Source organism: Penicillium expansum (genome assembly GCF_000769745.1).
Source record: "Penicillium expansum strain MD-8 chromosome Unknown contig203, whole genome shotgun sequence".
NCBI classification, from domain to species: domain Eukaryota; kingdom Fungi; phylum Ascomycota; class Eurotiomycetes; order Eurotiales; family Aspergillaceae; genus Penicillium; species Penicillium expansum.
The window spans coordinates 60,756-86,711 of record NW_015971479.1 but is presented as its reverse complement, the minus strand read 5'-3'; the positions used below and the strand labels follow the sequence as shown (position 1 = coordinate 86,711).

At 47.8% G+C, this 25,956-nt stretch overlaps 7 protein-coding genes across 7 annotated transcripts; 2 read left to right on the top strand and 5 right to left on the bottom strand.

Moving 5' to 3' along the window:
• Window positions 1-964: 964 nt before the first annotated feature.
• On the bottom strand, window positions 965-5,679 carry PEX2_063350 (ATPase, P-type, K/Mg/Cd/Cu/Zn/Na/Ca/Na/H-transporter; the record flags this gene model as incomplete). The annotated part of the gene is made up of 4 exons (XM_016743606.1): window positions 965-1,877; window positions 1,936-2,165; window positions 2,219-5,155; window positions 5,221-5,679. The coding sequence occupies 4 exons, from the start codon at window positions 5,677-5,679 to the stop codon at window positions 965-967; spliced, it is 4,539 nt and encodes a 1,512-aa protein (XP_016593848.1).
• A 2,638-nt stretch (window positions 5,680-8,317) lies between these two features.
• On the top strand, window positions 8,318-10,686 carry PEX2_063340 (uncharacterized protein; the record flags this gene model as incomplete). Its single annotated transcript, XM_016743605.1, has 7 exons — window positions 8,318-9,137; window positions 9,191-9,295; window positions 9,349-9,401; window positions 9,459-9,585; window positions 9,640-9,718; window positions 9,770-9,929; window positions 9,979-10,686. 7 exons carry the CDS (start codon window positions 8,318-8,320, stop codon window positions 10,684-10,686), a joined length of 2,052 nt encoding a protein of 683 aa, XP_016593847.1.
• Window positions 10,687-11,072: 386 nt separating this feature from the next.
• On the bottom strand, window positions 11,073-11,887 carry PEX2_063330 (H(+)-transporting V1 sector ATPase subunit E; the record flags this gene model as incomplete). Its single annotated transcript, XM_016743604.1, has 3 exons — window positions 11,073-11,223; window positions 11,279-11,790; window positions 11,855-11,887. The coding sequence occupies 3 exons, from the start codon at window positions 11,885-11,887 to the stop codon at window positions 11,073-11,075; spliced, it is 696 nt and encodes a 231-aa protein (XP_016593846.1).
• Window positions 11,888-12,157: 270 nt separating this feature from the next.
• PEX2_063320 (uncharacterized protein) lies at window positions 12,158-14,149 on the top strand (the record flags this gene model as incomplete). The annotated part of the gene is made up of 3 exons (XM_016743603.1): window positions 12,158-12,199; window positions 12,261-12,491; window positions 12,551-14,149. The coding sequence occupies 3 exons, from the start codon at window positions 12,158-12,160 to the stop codon at window positions 14,147-14,149; spliced, it is 1,872 nt and encodes a 623-aa protein (XP_016593845.1).
• A 1,719-nt stretch (window positions 14,150-15,868) lies between these two features.
• On the bottom strand, window positions 15,869-16,662 carry PEX2_063310 (Transcription factor, MADS-box; the record flags this gene model as incomplete). The annotated part of the gene is made up of 3 exons (XM_016743602.1): window positions 15,869-16,141; window positions 16,200-16,334; window positions 16,438-16,662. The coding sequence occupies 3 exons, from the start codon at window positions 16,660-16,662 to the stop codon at window positions 15,869-15,871; spliced, it is 633 nt and encodes a 210-aa protein (XP_016593844.1).
• A 2,330-nt stretch (window positions 16,663-18,992) lies between these two features.
• Window positions 18,993-20,627, bottom strand: gfsA (glycosyltransferase family 31 protein; the record flags this gene model as incomplete). Its single annotated transcript, XM_016743601.1, has 1 exon — window positions 18,993-20,627. The coding sequence occupies one exon, from the start codon at window positions 20,625-20,627 to the stop codon at window positions 18,993-18,995; it is 1,635 nt and encodes a 544-aa protein (XP_016593843.1).
• A 3,178-nt stretch (window positions 20,628-23,805) lies between these two features.
• Window positions 23,806-25,310, bottom strand: PEX2_063290 (TDT family transporter; the record flags this gene model as incomplete). Its single annotated transcript, XM_016743600.1, has 5 exons — window positions 23,806-23,964; window positions 24,018-24,303; window positions 24,370-24,666; window positions 24,727-25,095; window positions 25,147-25,310. The coding sequence occupies 5 exons, from the start codon at window positions 25,308-25,310 to the stop codon at window positions 23,806-23,808; spliced, it is 1,275 nt and encodes a 424-aa protein (XP_016593842.1).
• Window positions 25,311-25,956: the final 646 nt, after the last annotated feature.

The window sequence follows — 25,956 nt, the reverse complement described above, 5'->3', positions numbered from 1 at the left end:
AGGACAAAGTAATGTTGATAGTAGCGAGTCTCGCAACCGAGTGCTGTATTTGACCACGATATGCTGATGCTTCAGTGATGAAAGAAGTGATAGAAGAGATGATGGATGGCCAACAAGATTCAAACCACCTTCTACCTCAAAGAATGAAACTTTATGTTTAACCAAAGCAAACGAGGAGTAGAAGACGGCGGACAAAAATCCCCGGAGCAAACGCGGGATGCCGAAGTGCCATGGCAGATTATCTAGGCGGTGAAGCTGCTCTCAACGCGTAGACGCGCTCTATTTTACCCAAATGGGAAACGATTTGGAACCTTGTGATATTGATTTGATATTATTTAAAGCTGCAACGTAGGGCAGATCTTCTTGAGCAACTACACTTGAAAAATTCAGAACTGTGCAGTAGGAATCCTAAATGGCCACATTAAGTAATTTCCGCGCTGAGGGCATTGAATAGAGTACATGAATGCGACCCCTATGCCGGCTTGTCCTTTTTGATAATGGAAACAAACAAAAGGCATGAACAAGAAACAAAAGCAAAGAGATCATCCGACAAGATATAACATCCAGATGGGAAACAGACAACAGGAAACCTTCAAACGCGGGTGTCATGCACTTTGCAGGGACAGAAACGCTTTTGTACAAGGAAAACATAGGCCAGTGTAGAGCATGCATCAGAACAATAAAAGGAAAACATTGGAGGCAGTGGGTAACGGGGAAAGGGTAAGAGTGAAGGGGGTAAAACGAAGATCGCGCTAAGCATCCGACCGAGTAAAGGAGTAAACCAGAACGCCTGCTTTCTATCAGGGAATATAAAAGGCTCTCAAAAATAAAAACACCACAGCATATTGCTCGTCAAAATAGGAATGGCGAGGAGAAATCACAAGGAAACAAACCAGACTGTCCGACGGGGTTAAATTCATCAGTGACGGGTTATCAGGCTCAGTGCAACACAAGATGCGCTCCTCTATATCACATTATGTACAGGAGGATCGTCAGGAGTCCGGAACGGGTCTTCATGTTTCTGGTGTGGTGTTTGCGACGATTCCACCCGAGAAAGCATAGCAGCGGAGGTGAAGTCGTTGCTTTGCTCGAAGCTCGGTCGACTCCGGTCAAACGAATGCCGGGTCCGGTCGTGAGATCTGCGAACATAGTCCACGGACTGTGGTCGTGGATACTGGTCAAGACTGGCGGTGTAGTTGGTACCGTTACTGCCATTTTGACTGCGGGGGTTGTGGGTGTTTGAAGTTGGGGCCACAGATGGAGCATAAAAGGGCCGCTCCTCATCAAGAATGGCAGTGTCCTGCTTGATGGTAGGCTGCACTGGCTTCACTATTTCCGAGGAGGTGGTCGATTCATCGCTGGGAGCCGCGGGCTTCGGGCTGCCCTCTTTTGGGGGCAGCGGGGGATCTTCTATGGCATCCAAATACTTGAATTTGCCAAGGGTCACTTGCTCGCGGATGATATCGACATCAAGCGGGAAGAACACCTTCTGAATGGAGTTGTATGTGAAACGCGGAAGCAAGCAAATCACGACAGTCATCAAGAGGACGACCCAGTAACTCAATGATCCATAAATTTCAGCAGCGGAATGGTAGAATTGACCAGAGGAAGTGAAAGAGGTGTAAATGCCGGTCCACAAGAAGATGAGAAGACAACTGATGGCATTGATCAAAGAAGTGAACCAATCCCACCGGTAAGTATTCATCATAATGTAGAGATTGCTGGCAATCACGGCGCAGGATGCGACAAGAATTCCGATACGGGCTCGGTCGTTGACATTCCGTCCACTTTCGTTGACGAAGTTTGCCGGCGCGAATAGGAGGTAAGGCATGAAGAAACAGATGATTGACTGGTACATGCCATCGGCCATGTACATCCTGTCGAAGTCAGTATATTTTGACACACTTGAGGATTTGGGGCAAAGATTTCAAGTACCAGAACTTAAGTTGTGACCATTCCTTGCGCTCAATACCTCTCATGTACAACTGAGGCACGGCAAGAGAGACCTTATCGTCCACGTCCTGATCAAAGATACCCATGAAGATCACGGGCAATGAAGTGAAAGCGAGGTTGACCAACACGATGTAGGTGTAGTCGAAGAGATAGGAGCAATCAAAGTCGTTGTAGATACAGTACCAGAACAGAGCGAACGTCCACACAAGATTCTGGGAGGAGTCAGTGACAATACAAGATGATATTCAGTACCAACGCCACATACCTTGTAAAAGAAGTTGGCCGTACATTCTCCGAGGCGACGGTAAGACCATCTCCCATGCACCAAAAGAAGACGCTGGAGGTACCGGAACTGGCCAATGGCATAATCAGAAGACATGACAGCTTGTCTACCTTCTTCGCCAGCAATACCGACACCGACGTCGGCCTCTTGAATCATGGCCACATCGTTGGCACCATCACCAATAGAAAGAGCCATGATGTTCAGTCCGTTCTTAACCATGTTCACGACAGCAGCCTTCTGTGCGGGACTGACACGGCAGCAAAGAACGGCCTTGCACTGCTTGCACAGCAGAAGGAATTTTTGCTTCAAGTCGTCGGACAGCATGAGCTTGAGGGTTTCACCATCGACGACCACGGCATGCGTAGGGTCAGGCGGTGTATGGTCAGCACGGGCAGCAAGAAGTTCCTCGTCAGATCCGGTCAACCCAAAAGTTTGCAAATGCTTGTCGAGTTCGTCAGAGGCCTGCTGGTATTCAGTCTCGGCAATGTTCAGCACAATCAGCTCCATGGTGTTATTGAGGAGATTGCAAGAAAAGCCAATGTTGATAGCGGTCTCAACCTTGTCACCGGTGAGAACCCATAGTTTGATACCAGCGTCCGCAAGAAGCTGGATTGTGTCGGGCACGCCATCCTGAAGTCTGTCCTCAATTGCAGTTCCGCCAATAAGCATGAGCTCCTGTTCGATCTCGCTAGAAACCTTTTCTAGTTTCTCCTCGCGGTCTGTGATCGCAGCGGCAGCAATATCATGCTCCCTAGCCCATGTGTTGTATTCATCCTCACTAAGCAGTCGGTCGGCAACACACAAGGTCCGAAGTCCTTCCCTGGCGAACTCCTCCAAGTGCTCTGCGGTTTGTCGACGAAGCTCCTGTTGCTTGCCACGGGCTAGACGGGAGTAAATGATACTGTCCGCACCCTTGCAGAACAGGCGAATAGTACCATCGGGCATTCGGATGATTGCACTCATTCGCTTTCTGGACGAATTGAATTCAAGGGTGTTCAAAACCGTATATGTGCGTTCCTCGCCCATGATATTCAGAAGAAGGTCGTCACCAGCTCGGCCCAGCACAGTGAATCCACAATCTCGAGCGGTGCTGACCAGCGCTGCCTCGTCGGGGGACTGAGCCTTGAACTCAATTTGAGGGGGATCACCAGGGGTATGCTCGGTAATAACGGTATGACACAAGGCAAGAGCCAGCATAAAGTCCTCTGTACAGTGTTTCTGCCGGGCTCCGGATTTTCCTCCCAAGTCAGCCACAAATTTCGGCGCAATGAACGTCAGCTGATCGTCGTGCAAATAAGGGTTGTCATGGATGCCACGCAACAGACCCAGCATTTGTACCGCATCAGCAGCAATTTGTTGCCGAGCCACTGCGGCCTCTGCATCGGCATCCGCTCCCTCGCGACGCCGCATGCCGATCTGAGCTTCTGTATAGGCTTCTCCATATGCCACACCGTTAACTGTACATTTCTTGAACTCCATCACATTTTGAGTCAATGTACCAGTTTTGTCGGAAAAGATGTACTCGACTTGACCGACGTCGTCTGAAATGTTCCAAGACTTGGGGACACAATAGAGCCCTAGTCTCTCGTAGTACATGTAAAGATCGCTGTGGATGAAAACCGCTTGGATGGTCCGAACGATTTCGAGAGAGATGTAGAGCGAAATGGGAACCAAGTTCTGGAACAGGATGACAGCGGTCCAGAAAGTGACGATACCAGTTACAGGTGGTGTACCTCCATAGGACCCGAAATCGAAGTAGTCCAGAGATTTGTTTGGCGCGGCCCATGCGATTCCATTCACAATACCTGCGACAAGGCACATGAGGAATAGGATGAAAAAGTTGTAGATGACGTTCCAGTTGAGAGCCTTTGCCATACGAGGTCGTTTGGCTGGAGTTGCACCGGAATTGAGCATGATCTTGCTCTCTCCGCCGGTGAAGAGGACAACACCCAGAACCCATTCGGTACTCTTCAAAGTGCAACCACGGAGCAAGATATTGTTGATAGAGATAGGCTCAACCATCTCCTTCCGGGGAGCCTCAGGGAAACTTGGGTCGCGCTGGTCCCAACGCACGGCACCATTGTAAGTGTACAGATTGGCATGCGGGGCCTCACTTTCGATCACAAATTCAGCCTTTTCACAGTCTCTGGCGTGTTTAACTTGACGGCCACAGTGGAGGGCTTGGCGGACCTTCAAGTTGGTCTCTCCATCCAGGCCTTTTGTTTCGATATAACAGGCGCCATCTGGGTCAGAAGTGGACAGAATCACGATATCGGCTGGAATCGGATCTTCGTTGTACAACCGGACAAAGTCCCCAACCTGCAGACTTTTCCACTGCTCTCGCTTGAATCGAGCCTTCCCGGGCGTCTGCTTGGACATGTCCAGGACGGTTCCATGTTTCTTGTCCGGCGTAGGCTCCACAACGCTCTGTCGATTTGCGCTGGTCGGAGACAGATACTTGTTGTCAGGGTTATTCATCATCGGCCAATCTTCGCGAGCTTCGGGCTGAGGCGATGGGACGTCGGTCATAGGGATAACAGTATCTTCGGGGACTATGGAGTTGCGCTGCGTATAAATCGATGCTCGGGGATCTGCTGTGCTCATGAATGAGCCGCGTCTTTGCCCTTCATCATCTCCGCCTTGCTCCTTCTTTTTAAATTGAGAAGTCAGCCACTTATACGAGGCAATCAAGCCCCTAGTAGAAGCCTTCTTGATACGCCGCCATAAATCAATGTTTTCTTCTGTCGAATTGACATTGTTCCATTCGACCAGTCTGTAAACTGGAGAATTGTTTACTTGATTGTCAGACACTGTGCGCCCCCAATCCTCAATGGCATCTTTGATAGCGGTCACAACGATAATGACAATGAGAGGAACGGCGTTCAGACCAGGGTTGTTGGCACCGAAAATTGGGAAGAACTAGAATATTATCAGCCAATGCTAATTGAGATTGAAGCCAGGGAAACAAATATGTCACTGCGTACGTTAAGAATGATGACGAACAAGAAGTAGATGTTCGCAATATTGTGAAACTGTAGCCAGATGTTGTAGGGAACAAAGGTGAGCGCTGTATACTTGGCAGTGCGGATTTTGTTTCTGGGATATGTGATGCGCAAATGACCGTCCTCGTCGCGTTCGGATTCGGGGATGGGAATGCTGAAGTAGATTCTCCGATTTGGTCCTTCTTGCGGGGTCTCGGGTCCACTATTGGCTGAGGTGCTTGTATTGGTCGATTTTCGCTTTTCATCTCTCATATCTGCACGCTTATGGAAGCGATCAATGATAGAAACACGTTTCTTGATGCCACCAGCTCCGGGAGCTCGCGTGGTAGCCCATCTTTGTCGTTGCGTTGGTTTGGAGACATTGCTGCTGACCTCCCCGATATCACCACCTTGCTCGTTGTTGTCCTCCCCATTGTCGCCAGGGAAGCGCACGGAAGCCATCTAGGCTATTTATGCGCCCAAAAAGGGCATAAAACTTGAGAGAAACTTTGATTATTGATAGCTGACAAGCATCCGGTTTCGATGTCCGGAATCCGACAGCGCTAGGTGCAGAGAACGATGGCCGGCCTGGGTGCGTTCACAGGGGTTGAGGGCGAGGGAAACACAATTTCATGAGCGACGTAAGTCTTGAGCAAATTAAGGGGTCTAGGTGAGCGTGTTGAAGATGGTCTTGTCGATGAGCCTCGAGGAATCGTCCAAAACTATTCAAAACAGGGTTTCCGCAGCCGATCGTGATGGGATATTATTGTAATGCGAAAACCGAGAGGTTATAGGGCGCACCCACACGGGGCCATTCAAAATACTGAAGTGAAAAAAAGAAAGAAAGAGAGGAAGCACCAAAGTGGTTATGTTGTGCTTCGAGGGGTGAGAGAGAGAGATGGAGTAGCCACCTGAGCTTACCCTCTCGTATGGATCTCAGTACCAGAGTATGTAATATGATTACCACCCGCCCGTGGATGCTTACCGATGGGGCCGGGTCGAAGATACCTTTGCTTTGTCATTCTAAGTGGACTTGGCAGGGAACTTTTACACGCGTCAACTATTAGATTGGTATATTATGTTTTAATCGTGTTTTACACTACCTCTTTCTCCTTTTCTAGGCATCTTTAGGCATCTTAATTCGTGTCGTTTCCAGCAGGCCATATATCACCTAGGGCTGATGGGCTTTGGCTAGCCATGTATACAATCTCGGACTCAACGGACAATACATGTAAAGTCCGGTAATTATAGCGTCCAGCCCCGTTCCGGCCTACCCCTTCTAAACTTCGACAACATAAATTTCTGACAGTGGCAACCGGGCTACGGAGTACTCGGCACTTGAACTCTGGGACGTTCGGAATATATATTGATAATACAACATAGGATTGATAATCTTGATGGCTTATGTTGTGGAGATACTGGTAGGAAAAGAAGTTCTTGTTTATTTCGGCCTCCTTTCACTAGTGCGCATAGGGGCACTGCCACCGTCAGCATTATGATCGCTTACAACTAGGCTTAACGGGGTATTACCTACCGTAGCTACCTACGGAATATGGATGCTCCCCAGTTCTTCACTAAGAAAATCCTCGGTGTCCGATTGATCCGTACTCCGTACTTTGTATGTTGTAGCAGACTCTGGAGTAACGGTTATTGGCCCACAGCTGTTGTTTCTTTGCCCCCACTATGAACTATTAATTTAACCGCTGAGCTGGCCTTTTCTACCATTGGAAGTTTTCTATATCCAAGTAAACATATTCTTACTAAAGACAAATTTTACTCGGTAGCACTCTTATGATAAATATATATAGTCATACTAGAAAATTTGGACAATATTTGTGAGCACAACGGATGTTCTTTTTCCAACGCCTCCCCTAATGATATCAGAGACCCAGAATTTCGGGGTCGGAGTATCGATCCTGAAACAACCGACACGGCACGAGCTTCCCGGTCCACCTGAGTCAGCTTTCTTATTTATTTTTTTTTTCTCTCTCATAGGTATCTTATGGGTACGGATGACGGAGTACCGGTACGGAGTACGGAGTAGTATCTGCTAAATTCCCCAGGGCTTCATATGTACATAAATCAAAAATATTATTGGACCGGTTTTTTATGTCGCATGTATTATTTTTTTATGTTACAACAGTATCCGTCCCGGCTCCTTGTTTCTTGGCAGAAAAAGAAAATCCTTGGCTTCAGGAGAATACTCCTGAATAGCCCCGATGATCACTGTCCTCGTACGGGGCAGGGTTCACGGGTTGCCCGGGACTCGTAGTCCCTCCCCCCTTTCTACGGAGCCCTAGAAAATACCCAAAATACCCACGTCTCACGGGTGTGATACTTTAAAACCTTAAGGTACAGATCTTGAGGCAAGGGTCTAAAGCAAAAGAAGCTGTAGTTACTTATCCAGTGCAACGCTCGAATAGTGTGCTGATGATATAATACATACAATGGTAGGTGTCGTCAGCCCTGACCACGAACTATACTAGTGGGCCCGATGTGTAGCGTACCATCGCTTTGACTGAACTTAATTGGAGTTTTATTACCCATAGTGCTAGACTGACACGTGAAAATACCACAAAGAATCGGCCATTTCCATTGCAATATTGATGTTCAAATGGGCTGTACTCCGTATGTTGTACTTCGACAATTAGTATCCATCGATGGATGGAGTACCCGGTAGCAATAGTAATAAATAGTAGACCAGATCAGCCGCAGATCGACGCCACTAGGAATGTGGCTGTCAGATCTACAATTTACAATTTAACATCTAACATGCTTTGTACAATATACAACATAGCTAAGTATGTTTGAGGTAGCACAAGGTATGTACTCTCAATACACACCGTACAGAGTACACAAGTGAGTTAAATGCTCTCAATTTGGCCTCAACGTAAGTTGCACTGGTCTCAAAGAACGTTGATTGGGCTGTTAGCGCCCCGAGCTTGGAAGGTTATTGCTCCGTCCAGGTTCCACCTGGGCAACCTCCCAAACAAAGAAAACCCAGCTGAGTCAGCAGTGCTCATGTGACATCGCGCCGAGCCGGCGCGTTCAACGACGCGATATGCCTCTCTCTTTTTGAGAATCCTCGACATACCCCATCATGCGGACGATAAAGGACTTGTGGTTTAATAGGCCTGCATTCACTAGTGTCAACTCAAACAGCACACCCGAGAAGAATGAAAGCGCAGAACTCGCAACCGAATCCTCACCCCTCACCGAACCCCCCTCTTCCTTTGTATTCGATCAGATATTACCAGAATCTGAACAAGACGCTGAAGCCCACTTAAACGCGGCGCTGTATCTGTCAACTCAGGATACTCTCCTTCAAACCCCTACATTGCATCAAAGTTTCCAGAGCATCGAGTCGGCCACCGGGGTCTCATCTCTGAACGAGAGTCTCAACGGATCTCAGCGCATCATCAAAGATGGCAGAGAGGTAGTAATCAGTTCTGATGGAGAAGACACAGACTCAATATGTTCGTTGGAGGACCCAAAAAATCTTTTCGCTCCAAAGTCTAAGAAGGACGAGTTAACGCCGGCCAAATTCACTACGAAAATATCATCGCCAAAGAAATACAGAAATAACATCGACTCTCTCGTTCATGATGCAGTGGATGATAACGAGGTCGAAGCCAGTGTCGCTCGGGCGAGAGCCAATTTTGTACAGAAGCAACCGAACGGCAAAGAGCTCGGAAACGACACGTCCGGCACTGCTCTGAATGAATCCATGTTGATCTCAGCTCTTGGCCAGAATGAAGACGGTGCTGGAGGTCAACGTCTAATAGGTGCTATTAGACGAACTGATGCTCTTGATCACGGCCGCGCCTGGCCATTTTTCGATTGTACACAAACATTGGCGCCGGCCCCCCAATTCCCACAGGATCTGTTCGCACCTGGGACGAGTATGGATATATTAAGGGGTGAGCTTTATATGAGCCCTTGTTTTCTTTCCACGTGCTGACCTATTTCGCAGAGTCCGACACTCGCGAGCGCCAGTTCATGTCAGGCGAATTTATTCAGATGGCTTTGTCCAAAGGACTTTTGCCGGACGAATTCGTTTTGTGGATGTTTCATTCCAGTTCGTCTTATAACATCCGTTGTTCATTTACACGAAGCTAACATGCTTCCTAGTACCCTATGAACGTCGAGAGGAGTTGAGCAACGCTTATTACCGAATTATCAAGGTTTGTAAATGCTCCTATATCAAACTCCCACTAGTATTTACTAACTGAATCTTTGAGAATCTGGATGTGGAGCGTCTAAAGTTGCTCATCCGTCCAGCCGATATCAATGAGCTTTTTTCACGATTAGGTGCTCGGAGCCAGGCTTTGGATCCTTCCAAAAAAATTATTCCAGTCCTTTCTCAATGTATGATTTGACTGTCTTGCTCTGGCTCTATGTCTTTCTAATAAACGCTGGCAGATATCACTCCGGATTCTGCGTTGAAGGACCATGTTACATTTGTTTCAGTCCTGAGATTGCTTAGAGAAACTGCTGGCTTGTAAGTTACCACCCCCCTAACCCTGACAACATGAGGCTTACAAATTTGTAGATTCGCAGAAGACACCCAAGAGCAGGTGGTGCTCCTACTACTACGTCTTACTCTTGATGTTTCATTAACAGCGGATGCTATGGTATCTTCAGAGCTTCAGTGGACCATCAACGCTGTGTTGGATCCTGAAAATTTCCATGAAAACAGTGCTAAAGATTCGGTTAGTATTTTCCTACATGTTGTACAACGTTCGAAGCTAACGATACTAGTTGCAACGAGTCTGCGCCACTTTCTACGCTACAATAGATAATGTTTGCATCCAGAGTCAAATTGTGCATCATATCTTGCCCACATCTCCATGGTTTGCACTGATACGATGTCGCCTAGCCGTTGCGTTTCTACTACAGAGTCCTAGTCCTCTTGTTGAAGCCCCTGAAAAGTTGCTTGATATCAAGCGTATCACGATGTTACTTCTCCGCGATAAGCGTTTCCAAGTCAAGCGATTCAAAGGTACAGCTGACTACGACTGGAGGGAATTAACTTCACTCACTGCTCTTCTCAACGTCGTGATTGATTCATCTGCGTTGGAATTAAATTTCAGCAGTACTCGAACTGAGAAAGACTACGACGCTGCCATCGACAGGCTGGCAGCTCAGATCAAGATGATATTCTGCTCTATTCAGGATTCCGGGGCCGCACATGTGACACGGACGGTGGCAAAGAGTGAACTCGAGGCCTTGCATTACCGAATTGTCTATTCCGTTCGGTCCAAGCCACCTCCGAAAACTACCATTTTCGAGTCACATGTAAAGGAGAGGGATGGTAACATTCGGAGCCATTTCAGCAACTTTGCTGCGATTGCTGCTAGAAAGCAAACTCAAGAGACCGGGCAAGAAACGAATCAATCTGCGGCGCCAGGCGATGCGGATAATGGTGACACAGAGATTCCCATCCGCGCGCATGATCAGGTATCCTGATCACATTAGCAGTTTGAGTCCCAAAATCTGCATTTACCTGAAGAAACAGAAACATTGTACGAATGGGTTGGGATGTTAAAATACCCAGTTTTTCGTTCTACCGCCACCCTATGACTTACGACCCTTATGAACATGCCCTCGAGAGCGACATTCTTATTCCCGAGCGTTTTTTTTTTACAGAATACCAGTGTAGTCGAGAATTAAGAACATGAAATGAAAACGATCGCTAAAAGAGTTCGATCATATTCCAGATCAGACTTGAACTGTGCAAAGAAACCCCCTCTGTCTATGAAGATGGCCAAGAGAGGCAAAGATAACCCGAACTATACCACAGGAAATACAGCAGTCGCAAACGTGAAACCCAAGATAGAACAAGTAATTCGCACTTAGTCGTAGAATTTCCGGTTCTGGTTCTTGCCGAAGAGTGTCTCTCGGACTGCAGGGAGAGCATCAATTTCCAGCAGCCGCAGACGCTCCTCAAAAGTGTTGTTGATCTCAATCTTGCCTTGCCCGCCGACAATAAACACACCACCAGCGCTATAACCAGTTAGTCTCCTTGGCGTATATTGGGAGGGGAAGCGAAGAAACTCACGATCCCTCTGGCAATGGCTCCGACTCATCCAAGGTCACGGTCACCTCCGAGCCAACATTGTCCTTGTACTCCTTGGTCGCCTCCTCAATGGCCTTCTTGGTAATATCGAAGTCCTTCTTCCGCGAGCGAATGGCAACGTTATCCTCGTTCAGATAATACAGGCCCTCGAGGACCAGCCCCTTGAGCATGGCCTGGTACTTCTTCTCGTCATCGGCAGCCACCTTGGATACCTTCTCACGGGCGATCTGGAACAGCTCATCGAGCAGCTCCTGACGGCCACCGAGCACGCGGAGTCGTATCTTGTTGGCGAGTGTGGACCGGGTGATCTGCTGGGACATGGAGGCCTGCTTGAACTTCTTCTCGTAGAGGGTATCGATGGCCGCGGTTTCCTGGCGCACCAGCTTGGACTTTTCGATCGCAAATTCTTCGTCGGCCTTCAACTGGATCTCTCGGGCCTTCTCAAGCGCTTCTTGCTTGATGAAGGCGGTCATCTTGCGGAGCTCGCCCGCGACCTGGATTCGGTGGCCATCAGTCCAACTCGAGCTTCCCGAGATCTAGAGTAAGCAGTGGACATACCTGATCATCTGAAAGAGCATGGGTTTGTGACATTTTGGCGGTTCACTGCTGTATAGCTTGTTGGGAGTGGAATGACGTGGGGAAGAGGGAAAGGATGTTGTGTCCAACTAAGCTCGGATTGCGTCGCCTTGGCGCTCCGCATCCAAGTCCTCCGCACTCCCCCTCGACAACTTACCATTTCAGCGTGATCCTGTTATTCCCTATAGTTTTATCAGAGTTATGGCTTCTTTACTCCGGTAGTTTCTTCTACTTGGTGCGCTTCTCCTAACTATCTCTCGACCCGACCAATGCACGATACACAAGATGGGCAATTTAGGTGACTTGTCGCCGGAGGGAAGTGTTGCGGTAAGCCCACAGAAATCAGGATATACTGCGAGACAAGATCAAAAGCTAATGCAGAAATCAGGTTGGTGTAATCGTTGGGCTGATCTCAACTAGCCTCCAGGCTATCGGGCTCACGCTCCAGCGCAAGTCGCATTTGCTCGAGGACGAGAAACACCCCTACGATGTGCGCAGACCTCCCTACAAGCGCCGACGATGGCAAGTGGGGATGGGAATGTTTGTGATTTCCAATATTGTTGGAAGTACTATCCAAATTACCACACTTCCACTACCAGTTCTCTCGACGCTCCAAGCGGTCAGTAGTTCCCCCTCCATGCATGGCGGAGATGAGTTGCTGATGGTAATGCCGAATAGTCTGGACTAGTGTTCAATACTATATTTGCAACTCTCATCCTCGGTGAACCTTTTACTCGATATTCTCTCGCAGGCACCGTTCTCGTCTGCATCGGCGCGTTGTTGATTGCGACCTTCGGCGCCATCGGGGAACCCGCACATACCTTGGATCAGCTTCTTGAACTCCTCCAGCGACGGTCATTCCTTCTGTGGATGGGTGCCACCACCCTGCTGGTTGTTGTGGTACTTATAGGTATCAAAATGCTGGAACACTTCGTGCCATCCTCGCGCGCCAAACCCTCGGCCTCCGGGCATTTTTCACCACGTATGCTACGACTGCAAAGCCGAATGAAGTTGATCCGCGGCATGAGTTATGGATTTGTCAGCGGTATACTGTCAGCTCACTCTCTTTTGTTGGCCAAATCAGCAGTGGAGCTTCTCGTGCGCACAGTAGTAGACCGTGTGAACCAGTTCAACCGTTGGCAATCATGGGTTATCCTACTAGGGATGATCTCCCTGGCACTCACACAGCTGTTCTATCTCCATCGTGGGCTAAAGCTGTGTAGTACCAGTGTACTATATCCGTTTGTGTTCTGCATCTACAACATCATTGCCATCCTGGATGGCCTGATCTACTTCCGGCAAGTGTCTCAACTAGCGGGCTTCCACGCCGGTCTCATCGCTCTAGGAACAATGGTCCTCCTGGGTGGTGTCTTGTGTCTGTCGTGGAGACTTGAGGATATTGATACCCACGCCGCTGTCACCACTGTGGGTTCCACGCAGACCGGACTTGGGCCGGGTATGGCAATCGTGGAAGAGCACTCTCCAACATCACCTGGGTTGCTGGACGGCCAGGATGAGGAATTGCAGATCGGAGAATGCGAGCCACTTCTCAATCCAAAGACTCATACTCGACATCTTTCATATCACCGAGGAAGAACTCCGAGCTTACCACTCGATTTAAATCTTGATCGTGACTCTGCCGATCTAAACCCTGCATCTATTTGGGCTGAACTCGATGATTCGGACTATGAATCTACTGATGAACACAGACGATTGTCGACAGATCGCCTACGCAGCTTCAGTGGCAGTGCAACTCTAAAAGGCCCATTGCGGGGTCTGACACGACACTCGACGATCGGCGCTACTACACACGATCGCGAAAGGGGATCTCGCCGAGTCCAGGGATCACTGCATGAGAACCCATGGCGTCGCACCTCAGCGCCTCAGGGTGGGTTATCGGCCGCCCATCGTAAACGTCGGGGGACCGGGGGACCGTTTACATCGTCGTCCAACCAAGAAGTCGGTGGGTACGGAACCATCCAAGAGGATGGTGATGATGCCCACTGGCACGATGACGTTCCTGCCCTTCGTTCGTCTAGCGCCAGGTCTGGTCTCCTATATGGCTCAAGGAAGGCTCTGGCAGGTGCCTGGAGGTTTGGGAGACAATATCTGTCTCGATGGAGCAGCCCGCAGGCGGGCAGTCAGGCTGAGATTGACCCAGAAGATGGCTCTTCCTCGTCCCTACTGCCGCACTCTGTCGTTCCTCTTCCCCGAACACATACACAGGGAATCCCGCTTCCTGAATCTGACACGCTTTCGCCATCGTCATCTCCCTGACACTTCTCTATTATACTCTTTCCCCAGCCACCTCCACATAACACCCGCCTTCGCTTCGACCTATCAATCCCCTATACTCGGGACACAACCACCTCGGATTTTTCTTTGCTTCTCGCCTTTTCAATGCCCATGTACAGTAGTCCGCCTTCCTTGGGCATACCACGCGCAACCCACTCATGTTGCTTCCGTCGCTCCTAGCTCCCGGTCGAGAAACGACCAATCTCGATCTCTCCTTTGTGTCCTGCCATCCACTGTCAAGATACTATGATATGATACCACTGGATCGATTATATAGCTCCGCATGAATGAATACAAGACCTAGATATGATTTACTCGCGCTTTCTCTATATATAATTCAACTAAACACCATAGAAAATGCCAATCACCTAAGTCCCTAGTCTAGAATCAGCTATGGCGATGATACAAAAGGCCGCAAGCAAACCAATCACAGTGTCTGCCAAAAGTCCATTCGGTGTGGCATTGACCTCTGATATGCAGGTCGGCGAACTTTCTTACTCTCTCTCCATGCACGCCAAGGTATAGATCTCTGCAGTTGAGAAGTAAATCGGGCACATTTAGAATAAAGTACCAGCAGTCATACGAAATGTAAAAAAAAACCATTGAATATCATTGAATCTGGAAAGGTTGGGAATATATATCTGACAAATCGGGTAGTAACCCTACCTAACATGACGGATTGCTCAAGCTGCACTTTTAACATCTCAAGCGCTTAAAAAACAACCTTAAGACTACATAGCTTAAAAATACATAGAAAGCGAGAATGCATTTTCTTGTGAGTAGATTTGCCGTTCCCTTAAGCTATACATTGTAGTAAGACCTCACATACTACATGGGGGAGACAGAACAGAAGCCAAGTGTACATATGTACCCATAGACCATTACGACTACAACAAGCAACAAGACATTCCAAAGGAACAGAATCTGATTGCTCCATACCATACATAATAATGTAACCCAGCCAGGGCCATAGCGGTACAAAGTCCGAACCAAATGGCATTGGGAATCCGTCATAACCAAGACAGACCCCCACGGCATGGAATCAACAAAACAAATTAAAACACAGTGTGAGATTAGACAATGAGGAAAATAACGTAATCAGTGGCCAAGGAAATAGTTAAAAGACTAAAAGAGCAAAAAAAGACTAGAGAGGAAAAGCCACTTCGCCGACGAGTTTCAATGCACCACGAACACCTCCATCCTCCGCCATTGTCTAGGTAGAGGGGGGAAAACAAAAAGCCAAATTAGCGATGAAGCCCAAATTTGCCTGCTTGCGCTCTCTTTCTCTTTTCTTGAAGTTGGTTTCTTTTTTGTGACGGATATTTTTTTGTGGTAAGGTTTTTTTTGGTTATTGGAAAGCCATAGTTCTCAGCAAATTGGGGTTCTCCTTTTTCCGAGATAGAAAGCAATATCAAAAGGAAAAACCAGATCCAGTATCATCAAAGAGAGACTGGAAGGGGATTCCAGCGCGGTGCTTGACAATTTACAAATAGTCTCACGAGAGTGCCCTGGAGAATGGCGCATGCAGATACAGCGCGACCATTTCCGAGGGAAGAGTGGGATGATGGATCGGCATAGAGGGAGACGGGTATCAAATGAACGCGAGATCGAGGCGCAGGGAGGAAAGAACAGAGAAGAAGACGCAACATCGGGGACCTTGAGCAAGAAGGACCCCCACAGATCAGATCATAATTTAAGCATTTAAGCAGTGGGTTGGTGCTGGGGTGGCATGCGACCGCCGACTGGCATGGGGTACTGACCACCAGCCTGCTGTTGCTGCTGCTGGAGGTTCTGGTAGTACGCCATCTGCTGCTGCTGCTCGTTGGTCATGTAGCCAGGGTGGATACCGGGACGCATATTCCCCTGGGGCGCGTTGACGTTGTTGTGAGCCACGTCTTCGGGGGCCTCGGGGGCGACATCGGGGGCGTCGACACCGTTCTCACTGGCGGCTGGATCGGGAGCGTTGAGGCATGCCTGTCAGTGTGTTAGTGGATGGACAAATGACCATAATTGATGGTAGACCGTGGCTTACCTGAATGAGGTTCTTGCCCTCGGCCTTGGTGACCAGCGGCTGGAGTTTGGGAGTAGTGAAGGTGTAGACAAGGCCGGTCTCGGAGACGACCAGCAGGAGAACTTGAGTGCCAGTCAAGACAGAGAGTTCATAAGCCTATAGAGTCCCACTGTGGTTAGTAAAAGTCCCAATCGATTAAATGGTAGAAGGTGCCTCGATCGGGAAACTGATGCGGAGGGGGCCTCGGGACGCGACACACCTTCTTCATGATACCGGCCTTCCGCTTAGAGAAAGTAATGTGCCGACGCGACTTATCCTGAATAAACTTGATCTCGATCTTGCGACGCTCACGGCCGGGCTTGTCATCATCATCATCCTCATCGTCGGCGCTCATGCGGTTGCGCTTGGTGCCACGGGCATCGGCGCCGTTGCCGGGAAGATCATCGTGACCAGGGGAAAGCTTTTCGTCGAGAACCGCAGACATATTGGCAATAAAGAAGAACAAAAGAGGTTTAATATGGGGGGGTGGTATATGATTTGAGGGGGGGATACCGAAAGGGGAAGGCAAGAGATGACCCAATCGAGTAACGCGTTTATGGGATGTGAGAGAAAGGGAATGGGGGAATCGATGGGGGGGGGGAGAGCGAAGAAGGCAAAGTGCGAGTTGCGATGGGCAGGCGGTCTGTTACGTGGATCACGTGAAAATATGGTATTAGTACAGTTTGTAAGTTTAGATAAGTTAGGGTACTTCTAAAACTAGCAAATTTAGTATGAGATAAAAGTACCACTACTTTTAGTTTTGTATTGGCGTGTAATTGAGTTGTATTCGCCTCCTTTAGACCAGACACGATTCTTGGCTCTGATCGCTCATTGGTTGATTCCTCCTTCGGCCCCCCCGTTTGTCCTTTTTTGCCCTTTTCCCCTCTGGTCTGGACTCTTTTTTCCTTTGTTGCTGATTCCTAAGTCCACGGTCATTGCTGATTTCTTGGACTTTCCCAATTTTAGGCTTTATTTTGTTATCTCTCTTTTTTATTTGAAGCAAATTAATAAATACAGACAAAAATACATATTGCACTTTTATGTACGGAGTATCTTCTCTATACTTAGTAGTCCATTCTTATCTCACATGCCTCAACGGGGCAGAACCTCTACAAGGTCCGATACTATGTGATTGGCCATTCAACCATTAAACATGCCTATGAACATCCTTCATTTTCTATCAAAACCCCTATATCATAGAAACATCCTATTTCGAGGTTACATCTACGAAGTGGAATATATATATATCTAAAAAAATAAGAATAAGACCGAGTTCACATCACACAGGTGCGGGTCGCACCTGCTTTGTGGCACAGAATAATGGCCCTGTATACAACATACTCGCATGGCTGCATTCAGAGTACATCGTAAATAACCCCAGAGGACCATACCCCCCCTTGTCGTCACTCTCTTATCTTTATTATAACCATTCCCATTCCTTTCTGATTGCAACCGCAAGAATCGACCTTACATTCGTCAATGCACGACAAAGTACCGAATACTAGGCTACAGTCTCGATACTCCAACAAGAATCCCCAGATATCTCGCATCCCCTTGCTCCGTACTCCGTACTTCGTACACACATATGTATGCCTTGCATGGAACTCGTAGAGCCCCTAGAGATATTTTGGTGTCCCACAGATGTACTCTGTAGATTTTGCCGGGGTTCACAGGAATCAGGGTGACTTGGTCAGTAGGTGTGTATCGAAAGCCAGGGTTATCTAGTCAGGGCTTGTTCCCTGCTTCTTCAAATTATTACTCCTATTATTACTCCCACACATTTACGGAGTACCCTTCTACTACTTCTTCTTATCAGTTGATCTGGGTTGATATTGCTCCAAGCAGAAAGTCATGGATTTCATTGCCCCTTGCACCCAGCGTGGCTACCACGCGGCCTTACTGAACGGCGACGGGGTTCCTTGGCCAGGGCACATACCGACTGTTGTGGACAGTCCATGAAAGAAAAAATAATACCTCCCACCGAATCCACATAGCAACAATAAGCAACCAGAGCCGATCAACGGGCCGATCCGAGAAGCCCTAGACCCGATACAGTAGAGTCCAGCCCAAGTCGCTTCAGGATTCCTTCCTGCATACGGAGTAACTAGAGAAGACCCTGCACCAACACTGAATTGACGAAAACTGATCATATTCTTCACATAATGAACAAAGGTTCAACGCTAATCACCAACGGAGACCCCAAAACGGGTCTACTATCAAGTCTATTTTTACAGAAACGATGCAAGGCATAGGGCACGGAAAGTGGCTTTTCCTCAAAGCGCACTTAAGACCGGAAGACATGGAGAAAATAGAAAATAAAAGAAAGATAAGAGCAAGGCCAAACCGATTAGGTGTGGCAAGTCTCGGCCAAGTCCCTGCATGGGTCCAAGGATAGGAAAGAAGACGGTAAAAAAAAAGCCACTGAACATTTCAAAAATTGGAATACACCGTCAGGATATAGGGGGAGTGCGTAAAGCCACCAGCTTCCTGCACCGTACTGGACTCCGCCAATGCAACGCCGGATAAATGAAACAGGAATTGGAGGACGCGGAGGGCATGTCACGATCACGAGTCTCATTCGGAAAGGAAAAGGGCTGCTTGGTTGGTCGACTTTGCAATCATTTGGGCTGGTGTCGTGAAATTGGGAAGGGAAAACAAGGAGAGGAAAACGTGTAGTATTTTAGAAAATAAAAAAGGAGCCGAATCATGTGCAACGAAGTGAAGAGGTACGAACAACAGTCCCAAGGACCAGCCTCAAGTAGTGACGGTGCAAGATTATTGCTGGTAAGTGCCGCGAAGGAAATGGTCACTAACACCACCGCCACCGCCGCCCTTGGGACCGAGCCAGACTATCTCAATCACGCTGTGGCCCTCATCTTCTTCGCGAACATAGAATTGGTGCACGTTCTCACCAACCACGAATGCATCACGGAGCAACCACCGATCCTTAGAGACACCCTCTTCCTCTGCGGGACGCAGGGGACCCAGGCGGTCTTCATAGCCGCGGGGGTCTTCGGGCCAGGTCTTTTCGGTAGCATCAAAGTTGATAGCATCATCTGGCACATTCTCGCCGTAAGTGTACTTCACCAGTGAGTAACCGTTCGTCATGACCCAGAAATGACGGAGAGTCTCGCCAGTAACGCTGTTCACGGTCTCCTCCTGATCAAAGACCCAGCGACGAAGAACAGACTTCCGGCCTGCGGCAGCAGACACGGTAGTCATCTTGACTACGTCCTTGGTGTACCAACTGTTCCAGTGGTGCATTGATTCAATCTTGCGACCGGACTCGTAAACACCGTCCACGGGGTCTGCCATGTCCATCTGGTAGAGCGAAGGCCACAGGGTCAAAGGGGTGTCGCCGAAGCGTTGGATACACTGACCAAGCTTCTGGTCACCGGGCTGCTCGCCCCAGGACTGGCACTCGTCGTAGTGCTTCATCAGGACATCCAAAAGAGGCGTCGAGACAAACACACCGGCACCACCGAAAGCAATGTGGCCGAAAGTATCCACTTGCCAGCTAGCCTCAGACAAAGATCCAATGTAGTGCTTCTTGCTCTCATCAAAGAGCTTCAGTTCCTCGGCGATAGTGGGGAGCGACAAGAAGAAGGTATCGTCATCGCTGAATCCAACCCATTTGGTGTGCGGGCGGTGCTTGCGAATGTGCTCGGTGAACGCCTCGACCATACCAAAGTAACGGGCAGTGAAGTCAAGCGGAGAGGCTTTTAGTGTCAAGTCCAGACCGCGGTTGCGGAAGTAGGTCTCTTGCTTCTCCAGGTCGTCGTCAGACTCAGGGACCAGAACAATCAGACCGGCCTTGGTGTTTCCGTAGGAGTAAAGCAGAGAGGGGAGCAGGCGGTCCAGACGGTCCACGGTAGTGGCCAGACCGAACAGAAGCTTGGAGGTTTCCTCGACATCGTCATCGGCGGCCACATCGACTTCGATGATCTCGGGGCAGACAAAGTTTTCCGGCTTGTTCTCGGGAGACACGACCATACCGCGCTCCATGACAACCATGGGCGGGAGCACAGGCTTCTCGATTTCCTCCAAAGTGTGGAATTCGGTGCGAGGGTTCACATGACGAGGACGGAAATAGGCGCGAGTGTAGTTCTTGCGAGGGAGCCATTCAGGGAAGGGTAGGGGGGCGGCCAATTTCGGGTCAGCCTCACAAGTGTTGCTGGTCGGCTGTTGCGAATCAGATTGTCCCGGTGTTTGTAATTGAGGTTGCTTGTTTCCACCGAAGGTGGCCCGATCAATTGGGTGCTTGAACCGAAGGAAAGCTGAGCGGTCGTAGCGTTCCATGCAAAAGAAAAATATTCCGATGATCACTAGAGCCACCAACGGGAATACCGTCTTGATCCGAAATAGAGGCATTTTGGCTTTCCCAGTGTTGAATGACGACTTTTCAAACATGTAAATAGAGGAAGGCGAGACGGAATCGGGGGCAGATGAACCCTGGAATTAAAAGTTATGGGTTCGGCGTGCGAAGTGTCGTATCCCGGAAATATCGAACAGCAAGCCGGTAGCAAGATCCAATTCTGACTTGAGGGAAGAGTCAAATAAACGAGTGTTCCAAGAGTGGATTAAAGAGTGACAGGCAAATAAAGTGCCGAGATATTTCAACGAGAGGCTGGCAGCGTCGGGACCTGCGACACGGTCCAAAGGGGGCAGCGTTTGTGAAGGGGGGGAAGTGTGGTTGGAAGAGAATAAAGGAGCAAGACTAACGCGGCTGGACGATGTGCCCAGTCCGAGTGAAAAGTCGATGAGAGGTTGGAGGATTGTGTCGTGAAGGTGTTGTAGGAGGAAAGAAAAAGGGAGGCCGCCGAAGCAATTAATGGGACAGGGTTGTCTGTGTATTGGTATTACCGTAATATATTATTTAAGGTCTTTTCTTTTTTCTATTTTTACATCCGTTTTCTACATCGATGTAGATATGTACATATCTGACGTTCTCGCCGTCTACTGTTTCTCATTCAATATGCTGTGTTCAGTGATATCAGAATATATTGCAGCTGGACATTGCTATCTCGGTATTTATCCCCCGGTTGCGGTGTTGATGCCAAGTTGGGATGCAGGAACAGAACCCTTCGATAGGACCATCTCAGATGATATGTGGCTTACACTTTGTTTCCTTTTGCTTCATCTTACCTGTTGAATCTAAGTGTCGATCATGACGAAAAAGGAATGCTGTTGACTGGGAGTGATCATCCCCTCCCAGCTTCAGTGGAATACGCCGCCATGAAACTGACGATCGGCACTGGTTTCCACCCCCCCATTTCCCTATCTTGAGCGGAACAACAATGTTTTTGTCTAACCTGGGCACGGGTGTGGTTGTTCAAGTCGGAAATGGTCATATGGCCCTTGATACTCTAAGATAAGCATGTTTCAAGTATCTTGAAGGTCAAGAAAACCGTTTGCGGCGACACATATTTGGATGCAGGCTCGCGTGAAGCTGCCGATCGGCTGTTTGGGGCATTTACATAAATAAATTTGTATGATAGGCCAGAAAATCATGTCTACTAATAACTCCCGATTGCCCACTCCCTCGCGTCTCTATACAACTGTAAATGTATGTTGTACGGAATAGTGAGTACTTGTATCTGCATATAGATATTATGCTATGTATAGATACGCCATGTATCCGAATTCGTCGTATTGCACCTAGCTGTGCCTGTCTGAACAATCATTCAACAATCTCGGACAATATAAGCGACTAAAAACATCCGTTCCTATCCCGAGATCCCATCATGATGATGTGGACATAATAACGTACAATAACGTACATAGAACTGGAGATCACGTCACTGTTATCAAGTTGGGCGCTTGGACCATCAAAGCGAAGTGCGGGACCTTGGGAAGGGTTTGTATAAAAGTTGTACTAACGAACTACAACATACCTTGACCCTGTACAAAGCAGTATCAAACAACGGAAAGGACAGGTGTACAATTGTACTTCATTTGAAAGGCAAAAAAGAGCCAGGGAAATGATTAGAGACGATCGCCCTAGCACCCAGCCGCGTCAACCAGTCAAAATTAGCCGGAGGGGCAAATGAGGCCAGCGCCCCCACAGACACGCGTCCTTCTTGACGTTCTAACATAATATGCTGGTATTAGGATTCTCTCATATATGTAACACATGGGTGGATATTTAGCACTTAAGTGATATCTGTATTACTGTCAGTATGTATTTGTCTTTTTGAGACATCTAACATTCAGGGATGCTCCGCAATTTGCACATCAATTTATTGAGCAGTTCCTAAAAAAGGAGAGACCCTGAAACCTGAAACGTGGAAGCTTATCAGGTCACGTATATTCAGTGGCGATAGCATTTCCTCACCCGTGGATTGCCTCATCAGGTGGGCCGGGATCGACAACCCTTTAAATGGGAATTTTAAATGGCCCGAGCATTTTCTATTTTGATTGATCTTGTTACATTATTCTATATATATATATGAATTTGACTGAAGTCTCCCGGGGATGACTGTATAATGTTTCAGTTACAACGTGTGGAGTACAGTACGGAGTGCAGAGTACTTGGTACATCGATGTACAACATCAGCAGACAATAGTGAAGGCACCTGAATTGTGGAGAATCATCCACTTCTGCCCAGGCCTCTAGCATGGCATGGACCACGGTACAAACAGTTACGCACTACTCCGTAAGAATGCACGCGTCTTGTCGGGGTTGCCTTATATGTTGTAGAAAGTATCTAGGTACCTCGTACGAATCCTGTCATACATCTTACGTGTAAATGAAATGTGTCCAGTGTATCAGATTAAAAAAAGCCGTGTCAGCACTTACGAATCTCGAAACAGCCGCTTAGATAATGCAAAAGATATGCCGGTCATCTATGGCAACTTAAGCTTGAATGGTCGTCTTGGCGTTGCTGTCATAGCGGCAAAAGGGGGAGATGCTATCAAGGGTTGTTTATGTTGTATACTCTGTATTTGTAAAACGAGGCTTAGTGTAACTAGTTGTTTTTAAGATGAATGTTACCATTAATAATCAAGCTTGGCAATACGGTGCTAATCTTTTCCTTCTTCGTCCTAATATGTATAAAAAGTCAAAAGGGGCTCTACCATCTATCTAGATATTTGAGATCCCTAGGTAGCGTCTCGTGTTTAGACGCATGTGTTGAACTCATTTCCGAGTGCAATGCGTATTATTAAAATACACGTATAAAGCTGCTGGAACCTACTGAATTTGGCAACTGCCTGGGAATCTTGCCACCAGAATAGCATAGTTCTTCTATTCCTGGTTATACATAGGAAAGTCTCTTGCACAAAGTATGCTTTTTTCTACCGCCTTTAAATACATCTAGAATATCGAACGGCTCAATGCAATGCTCTGAGTACCCTTCGCGGGGACCTCTCTTTGTCTAGTTTGGCGTAAACCTCTTACTCTACTAAGCTTCAGCGGATCCTTGCCATTGATAACTATGCCCAGCAGAAGCGGGCGCTGATTCTTAGTCTGTATTAACAAGAGTTGGCGGTCTTTGGGCCTTTCGAGTAATTAGATGACCAGTCTAATTGGAAGCAAACGAAGTCATTTTCCGGAGTCGATATGGTCATTATGAAACGGAGAGTTAGACTATGCCTTTGATCCTTGCTTCACTTTCTGAAACTTCTTAGGCTCATACTCCTGGAGGTCACCCAGACAGGGTGCCACGAATAGACTGCGATTGAACATGCCCTTCACGGTAAATAGCGATACCACAATCCATAATAGTAGAACACAAACGGATAGTATCTAGGATGAGTTAGCTTTTTCAATATGAAACATTTGGCGTTGAAGTAGCTTACTGTGCCTAGGACTCTGAAGAACCTGGACGGCATTTCTTGGCCTAGTTGGTTGGTGCAGGTTGCAAAGACGCCGAGCGGGAAGGTGAATGCCCACCATCCGAGATTGAATGGGAATTTCTTCGACCGAATAATGGCTGCCACTGCAAAGAACAGCCATATACAACCAAACGACCACAGGAGAAGACCCATTAGGAAGCCGATGTCGTATAAAGTATCGCCTGATCCGGACCTCAACGTTCCTGTAAGTGGGAAAACCTTTTGTGCGGCCACCCCCAACTTTTGAATTCTATGAAGAGAGGAATGATGCATTAGTATGAGGCTCGTGCCTTGCTGTTATTTCGAAGGTACTCACCCAAAGCCCCCTTGACCCAGAGGACCCAGAGGTAAGAATGTGCTAACAATTACTGCTTTCTGTGGTAGTTTGTATAGCATGAGGCGCATTAAATAAATGACAATGATCATCATGGCCAGGGGCACTCCAATTCCCCATAAAACATAGCTCACGATGATAGTCCCTAGAGCATACTGAGGATCTGGGAGTAGATCAGCCACAATACCTCCTGACGCCGCCGCAACGACGCAAGACACAATGGGAAGCAGCCAAGCGGCGCCCATCGCTTGTAGCTTGACGTCAGCTGTTCGAGTCATCCTAGAATACGAGTCAGTCCTAATAGTATCTTCAAGGAAAGGAGTTGGGTGTACACCATACACAATAAATGGTATCCCGAAGCACGTCATGATAGATATAACGACATCTGCAATCCACAGAGCCCAGGCAAAGTAAACAGTCCAATCTCCCCAGACTGGTACGCAGACATAGCAGATCATATTTATTATTGTGGCAAGTCCCATAGGGAGAGCTCCAAGGAAAAGGGACTGTGTAGGATGAGTCACCATGAGATAGAAGATCTTCGGGTAGAGGACGTATCGCAAGATGGTGATAGCGAAGAAAATGATAAAAAGGAGTATGTTCAAACAAAAAATTGCCACTGATATCCAGTATATCCATCGGCCATTGTAGGGTAAAGTGTTGAGCAGAATAGAAGTGATCCCGGTGCCCATATTAACAGAGAACCAACTTCAGCAAGAAGAGTTAGTAAAGTCAACAACCTACGCTCAAGCCACTTACGCGGGTGTGAAATTCCGCACAATATGGCGCCAGCCATGATTATGCTTCGACCGTTTTGTGTAATAATTTGCATTTTCAGTTTCCGGCGAGTCTGTGGTATCATTTATGTTAGCCTCGTTGCCGCCAGGTAAGACTTCGTTCTGATTGTCTTGTGGCGACATCATGCCAAGATGAGTTGAAGTTGATTTTCAGGATATTGAATCTTTTGAATGGTAGGCACAGTAGAGGACCTAATGAGATTGATATAGGTTGCCGCCATTCAAATCGTGTAGATGGAGTACAAAATAGAAATTCAAGAATATTTTGAGAACTCCAAGTCGGTTCCGATGGTACTATACCCCTGGTCCAAAGCGCAAAAATAATTCGCAGCACATGATGATTCATATACGATGATTCATAGTTTGGCTTCACGGTGTTTGGTATGTCGGAGACCCGCCCTTCCGGGGACCAGGTGGGTCTATAGGGATCTCACAGGCCAATGAGAGACAGGCTGTCATTGCCCGAATTTCTGTATCCCCGGAGCTGCCATGAGCATAATGATCACAATAATGATCACAAGAATGTCAGATTATAGTACCTTCAGCATAAACAACTGATGATAGATCTATAACTTAGAACAAACAATTGACTGGTTGGATCTTTGACATCCAAGCGTATGGGGAACCCGGATTACCTCCAGGGCTACCAAACCTTGCGGCCCTGGGGTAAAATGCAGGAGAAGACAACTCGCTACGTTAAACTGTTGAGGCTGACCGTATTGTTACAAATGAACTGCTCAAATTATGTTATCAATGTTTACAAATTGGTACC